The sequence below is a fragment of the Arachis hypogaea genome, chromosome 10 (genome assembly GCF_003086295.3).
Source record: "Arachis hypogaea cultivar Tifrunner chromosome 10, arahy.Tifrunner.gnm2.J5K5, whole genome shotgun sequence".
Taxonomy (NCBI): domain Eukaryota; kingdom Viridiplantae; phylum Streptophyta; class Magnoliopsida; order Fabales; family Fabaceae; genus Arachis; species Arachis hypogaea.
The window spans coordinates 75,937,573-75,945,007 of record NC_092045.1 but is presented as its reverse complement, the minus strand read 5'-3'; the positions used below and the strand labels follow the sequence as shown (position 1 = coordinate 75,945,007).

The 7,435-nt window shown below is 35.8% G+C and overlaps 1 protein-coding gene across 1 annotated transcript; it reads left to right on the top strand.

Annotated features, from left to right (window-relative positions):
• The first annotated feature begins 3,788 nt into the window (after window positions 1-3,788).
• On the top strand, window positions 3,789-5,432 carry LOC112715706 (protein TRANSPARENT TESTA GLABRA 1). Its single transcript, XM_025767519.3, has one exon. It carries the CDS (start codon window positions 4,115-4,117, stop codon window positions 5,144-5,146), a length of 1,032 nt encoding a protein of 343 aa, XP_025623304.1. The 5' UTR covers window positions 3,789-4,114; the 3' UTR covers window positions 5,147-5,432.
• The last annotated feature ends 2,003 nt before the right edge of the window (window positions 5,433-7,435 follow it).

Below are 7,435 nucleotides of genomic sequence, written 5' to 3'. Positions count from 1 at the left end.
ACTTTGTTTATTTATTAGCTACTACCTTGTATATTGGGGCTTTAGTGCAAGGTTATATATTTATATGTTTTGTTCTTATCTTACCTACGCGTTTAGTTATCGTGTGTGAACGCTTCGCACTTTGTAATTCCACTTTTATGAGACTTTGAGCTTTTATTTCCTGTCGGGCTTCTAGTATTATGACTTCCTTCTATATATTATGATATGAGCTTTAGAACTGTCGGGCTTTAAATACATCCCTAGTTTGTATCTCAAGATACCTTACTATAGAGGAAGAATTATATCCAACATATATCCCCAATTTTCTTTGGGATTCCATTTTGGTGCGAAAGGTGCAATGGGAACATATATCGTACACCCAAATATCCTTAAATGGGAAATATTTGGCTGTTTGCCAAAAGCTAATTGCATAGGAGAGAACTTATGGTAACTCGTTGGCCTCAAACGAATAAGTGATGCGAAATGTAAAATAGCATCCCCCAAACCGAGGTTGGGAGATTTGTTCTCATTAGTAAGGGTCTAGCAATTAATTGGAGGCGTTTCATAAGTGATTCTACTAACCCATTTTGTGTGTGAACATGAGCTACTGGATATTCAACACTTATTCTATTTGCCATACAATAAGCATCAAATATTTGGGAAGTAAATTCACCAGCATTATCAAGACGATTTGCTTTGATTGAATTTTCTAGAAACTGTGCTTTTAATCGAATAATTTGCGCAAGTAATCTCGCAAACGCTGGGTTGCAAGAAGATAATAAGCACACATGTGACCATCTTGAAGATGCGTCTATTAGGACCATAAAATATCTAAACGATCCACATGGTAGATGGATGGGTCTACATATATCACCTTGAATCCTTTCTAGAAATTCAGGGGACTCAAATCCAATCTTTACTGGTGATGACCTTAAAATTAACTTTCCTTAAGAACATGCAGCACAACAAAATTCACTAAATTTAAGAATCTTCTGGCTCTTTAGTGAATGTCCATGGGAGTTTTCAATAATTCTCTGCATCATGGTTGTTTCCGGATGACCCAATCAATCATGCCAAGTTATGAATTTATTTGGGCTAGTAAACTTCTGGTTTATAATGACATGTGATTCAATTACACTAATTTTAGTATACTACAACCCAGATGAAAGTGAGGATAACTTTTCTAATATAACCTTTTTATTTGAATCATGGGTTGTGATATACAAATACTCATGATTTCGCTCATTCATTGTCTCAATATGATATCCATCTCTGCGAATATCTTTGAAACTCAATAAGTTTCTTAGAGACTTAGTAGACAATAGTGCATTATTTATTATGAATTTTGTTCCTCTAGAACACAAAATTATAGCTCTTCTGGAACCTTCTATCACATTGCCTAAGCCAATAATAGTATTAACATATTCTTCTTTTGGCAGAAGATGGGTAAAATATATATTACTTTTGAGAATGGTTTGCGAACTTGCACTATTCGCAAGGCATACATCTTTATTATATATCCTTGCCATTTTCTTCAAAGACAAATAATAATAATATGAGTAGAAATACCTACGCAGTAAAATCGTTTCCTTGATTTAAAATATTTTTCTAAGAAGTATAGTATATACTAAAAATTTTATCATTATTATCTTCGTACATTTAGTGATTTTGAAATTCATAAACATAAATATTTTATTAAACATTATTCATATATATGACACTTGAAATTCAAATGCATAAAACTTAACAAGAAGTTTCTTACATTATTTATTCACATGAATACTTAACAAACAAACACATTAAACTATTCCATCATTAATCGAATGATCAATATTTTCTTCAGGATCCTCAAAGAAATCAGATATATCATAATGAGTGGTGAAATTTTCAACATCATTTGAAACAAATTTGTTTTCTTTTATTTGTTGTCTTTTTTCAAAGATGCTCGATAAAGATCGACTAGGTGCCTTGGGGTACGACAGGTACGCGACCAATGGCCCTTTCCACCACAACGAAAATATTTATCCTCAATTGATTTATTTTACCCATTATTTCTTTCTTTATCCCACTTCTGGTGAGATCCCTTCTTGTGAATATAATTCTTATTCCTTCCATAATTTTTCTTGCTACCAAAATTTTGCCACTTACCTCTTCTGGGGTTATGATTTGCCTCATTTGTTTCAGGAAATGAGGCGGCACCATTCTTAAGAGCAATTCACTGTTGCATTCAACAACAAGAAAGTAAGAAATTGGCTTAGAATATTTTTTTAAATCTTTTTTCTCGATACTGCTACTGCAGGAGCACATTCGAAGCATGGAAGGTTGAGAAAATTTTCTTTAATATATCATTATCATATATCTTTTCCCTACATAATTTCATTCGTGAGATAATTCGAAACATCGCTGAATTATATTCATTTATGAATTTAAAATCATGTAGTCGCAAGTGCGTCCATTCATATCGGGCTTGAGGAAGTATCACCGTCTTTTTATGATTGTACCTTTCTTCAAGGTCTTTCCACAGATCTGCATGATCTTTTAATGTGAGATATTTATTTTTCAATCCTTCGTCAAGATGACGACGAAAAAAAAATCATGGCTTTACCTTTATCTTTTTTGGATGTATTATTTTCAACTTTAATGGTATTGCCAAGATCCATTGAATTAAGATGGATTTTAGCATCTTGTATCCATGATAAATAATTGTTTCCAAATATATTAAAAGCATTAAATTCAAGATGAGAGAATTTCGACATAATAAAAATTTGTTACCTAAAGTATTTCTAAAATTTGATTAGAATCTCGTACTAATAATGTGTTGTAAAATAAATAAATAAAGAAGATATAATAAATATAAAATAAAATTTTAAATAAAAACTCTAATTTTAATATTTATCAATATAATTATTCCACTGTAATAATAGAAGCAATATATATATATATATTTATTACTATTATGTATATTAAAAACGTATAGAAGAGAGAAAGAAAAAGTTTTGTATAAAAAAATATTTATTATTCATATGTGTATCTTCTTGAGAGTAAAATTCTTATTTATATACAGGATCACCTTTTCAAACTTAATTAATTATACCATCTCTCTTTATATTCTCAATAATATAGAGAAATGGTTATCGAAGACATCCACCTTAGAGCAACTCTAATGGTATAAAAGTAGAGTCCCTTCTCTAACACATAAGAACTTTGAAGCGTTAGAGTGAAAAGGAATGCAATTCCTTCACGGGGCCAAGAAGGGAAGTCCCTCTGAATGGAGACTCCATACATCCAATGATAACTTGCCAAATGGCAAGTTATTTAAAAAATAAATAATTATAAAAATGTTAATAAATTAAATAATTATATTAAATAATTAAATAATAATTAATTATATTAAATAATTGTATTAATTACTTAAATAATAATTAATTAAATAATTAATTTATTAATAATTATAATAATTAAATAAATTAAATAATTAAATATTTATTTAATTAATAATTTATATTAATTATTTATAACATAATTAATATAAAATATTATTTATAGTGAATTATTTTTAAATTTAAATATTTAAATTACGTTATTAAAAAAATTAATTATATTAATTACAAGTATTTTAATTAATTAATTAAGTGGGACCACAATAGGGACTAAAGTTAATTTCTCTTAATGAAGAAGAGAGAGATGCTTTGAGTTTCTATTTACTGTTTATGATATAAAAACTGATGTGAAATTACTTTTTATGACAGGTGAGTCATGAACAGAAACTGGAATGAGTTTCTTAATGGAGATGGTCTTAGATGCACTTCACACTTATCACAGCAATAACAATTAATAAAAGCTTTGGTTTTTTTCCCGCTGGTGATGAAGACTTTGACGAGTAAGAATTGAATGAGAATGAATACTGCAAGTTGATGATTCACATGATTCACCCTGTTTTCTTCGTCTTCACACCATCATTATAATATTGAGATTTAATTTTCGTCTTCTCCAGTCTTGAGCGGTGGCCTTGACTCACTGAATTTTCCACTCTCCTGAACCACCTAACTTTTCGGTTGCCACTCAGTCCTTACAAACACACATCTGAACCTGAAAAACAAACACCCCTTCAATTTTCCCTCACTTTCCCGAGAAAATGGACAACTCCTCCCAAGAATCCCAGCTCCGATCCGATAACTCCGCTACCTATGACTCCACTTACCCTCTGTACGCCATGGCCCTCTCCTCCTCTTCCACTTCTTCCAACCACCAACGCATCGCCGTCGGAAGCTTCATCGAAGAATACACAAACCGCGTTGACATCCTCTCCTTCAACCCCGAAACCCTAACCCTAAGGCCCAACCCTTCTCTCTCCTTCGACCACCCTTACCCTCCCACAAAGCTCATGTTCCACCCCTCCACCCCCTCCTCCCTTCTCCGCCACTCCGCCGTCGACCTCCTCGCCACCTCCGGTGACTACCTCCGCCTCTGGGAGGTCCGCGAATCCTCCGTCGAGGCCCTCTCCCTCTTCAACAACAGCAAGACCAGCGAGTTTTGCGCCCCTCTCACCTCCTTCGATTGGAACGACATCGATCCCAAACGCATCGGAACCTCAAGCATCGATACCACCTGCACAATCTGGGACATCGAAAAGGGCGTCGTTGAAACGCAGCTCATTGCGCACGATAAAGAGGTTTACGACATTGCTTGGGGTGAAGCCCGTGTCTTCGCTTCAGTCTCCGCTGATGGATCTGTTCGAATCTTCGATTTGAGGGATAAGGAGCACTCCACCATCATCTACGAGAGCCCCCAGCCCGATACGCCATTGCTGCGTTTGGCGTGGAACAAGCAGGATTTGAGGTACATGGCGACCATCTTGATGGACAGTAATAAAGTTGTGATATTGGATATTAGGTCTCCGACGATGCCAGTGGCGGAGTTAGAGAGGCACCGTGGGAGTGTGAGTGCAATTGCTTGGGCTCCGCAGAGTTCTAGGCACATTTGTTCTGCTGGGGATGATGCTCAGGCTCTGATTTGGGAATTGCCTACTGTGGCTGGACCTAATGGGATTGATCCAATGTCTGTGTATTCTGCTGCTTCTGAGATTAATCAGTTGCAGTGGTCCGTGGCCCAGCCCGATTGGATCGCCATTGCTTTTGCCAACAAGATGCAGCTTTTGAGGGTTTGATTTGAGGTCAGGGGAATCAATAATTGAATTTAGCTTAGATAACTGAAAACTGATGGATGGACGGAAACTTGATTATGTATAGGCTTAGTTAATGTACTGACGATTATAGTGGAAGAGGTGTTTACCTTCTTGTGTTATTGGTAGTCTAATTGAAGTGCATTTTGTGTAGGATTTGGTTCCTCTAAAGATAGTGAAGTTGTGGGGAAGAAGAATTTCTTAGTGTGCTTGATATATTATTGTTGTAATCATTAATGTTGGAGACAAGTTTAAGAATAATTTTCTAGCTTTTCGTGATGGCAAAATTTGAGATGATGCTATGGCTAAAATTATAAAATGAACCTCGGAATTGGCATTTCTTCCTTGAATGCCAAAACATTTTGGTCTGTTCATAAGCTTTTTGAAAGGGCAGTTAAATTAGTGACTTAGATTAACCAAAAAAAATGGAGTTAATTTGCTCTGCATATAGCCTGTTTCTAATCATCTAATGCTTTAGGCAAGTGCTATTTGCATTACATCATATTATTCTTATTCTTTGCTTCATTTTTGGGTGGAACCTCTAATCGGCTCTTCGCCCAGATCAAATATTGATGAATTCATCAAAGCTAGGAAACAAGATGAAGGCCTGCGGTTTATATTGTTATTACCTGTGAATTAGATTGCAAACTAGTTACTTTGTACTCGTTATATTTATAAAATGGATTATAATAATGAGTCTTCATCTATTATTATGGCAATCTGCAAAGTTTTAATAAATGGCTCAACGATCATATAAACATAAACCCGTGACAATATGGCTTGAGTTGAGAACATAATCTAATAGTAGAAGAGAAACAGAATATTTTGGAGAACATAACAAAGTGCCAAGGTGGGCGTGGCCTGAATATTTAAACATCATCGGTTTTGACGAGAATGTTTGGTACTAATCCAAATTGCCATAGATGATTAGATGTAATAACGTAACTGAGAACTTGATGCATGTGTTGCGGGACTGCCCGGCAGCATTAAGGATATGGGTGCAACTTATCCACCCCAGCTACATTGTCAATTTTTTTAGAACTCCCTTCGATATTTGGATCCAATGGAATCTTTCCTCGGAACCAATCACCAAAATGGAAATTTGGATAACGTACATAACTAGTTTCTTTAGTTACATGTTGGATGATATGGAATTGGCGGAACAAGGAGATATTCAAGCCCCCACTTCAAAGACCGAATCGAGCTGTGGACATGATCAGGGACTATGCTTATAATATTATGAAGGCGCATGGAATACAGACTGACAATGGGCAGATCAGACGCAGACATCAGATTCAGGTGTTGTGGAAATGCCCACCGGAGGGATGGATGATAGTGCAGTGATGAGCAATACGGAGAAGACAGGTTGTGGTGGTCTTATTAGATATCATTTAGGGAGATGGGTAGCGGGATTTATGCCCAATGTTGGTAGTTGTACTGCACTCATTGCAGAATTATGGGGATTATATAAGGAATTGAAGATATGCTGGGAACTTGGTCTGAAGAGGATTGAGGTAGAAACAAATTCTATAGCATGCGTTTAATATTGTTAGCAAAAAGAAGCAAATTCAAAAACACCCAGAAGATTACTGTCCAACCCGGCTCTCGACAACCGGGGAGATTTCGGGGAGGAATCAAGTGAGAGAACATAAGATGAGAAGACACCACATCTAACTCAAAACCTTAAGGTATTAAGTTAATGGGTCTCTCATCTTATAAACTCTTCACTCTTCCATGCTTTCTTAGATGTGAGACTAACTTCAACACTCCTCACACTTGCAACACTAACAATCTCCCTCTCAAGTGTGAGCCTCCACATCAAGCATCAACTTTCCTCTAACTCCTCCACCACATATGAGTATTCGTCCATCACACCGCCGCAAAACACCGCGGGACACGCCGCCCGGACCACCTTTGCCGGAAAGACTTTCGATGCTTCACCTTAAATATCCCTTAAAACCATCAGACCGATTAACGATCGGCTCTGATACCTGGCAAAAGCAAGCATAAACACCAGTGGGTATAAGATTTTTAGACCAACATCCCTCTGAAATGAGGAGTATGTTAGCTTAAGATAGTAGAGGGGCTTGTTTGCCCAGAATCGTTACTATGTGATTCTTTTTTTCTTTTTGGGCTTGAAGCCCCGTTTATCAACCAAAAAAAAAAGGGCGTATTTTGTAACTAAGATTCGGAGTGAAAGAGACAAAAAAAGAACGTTTTGAAGAGTAAATTGCACTAATGCACTTATTAGGTCCGCAGTTATTTTTAGTGGTC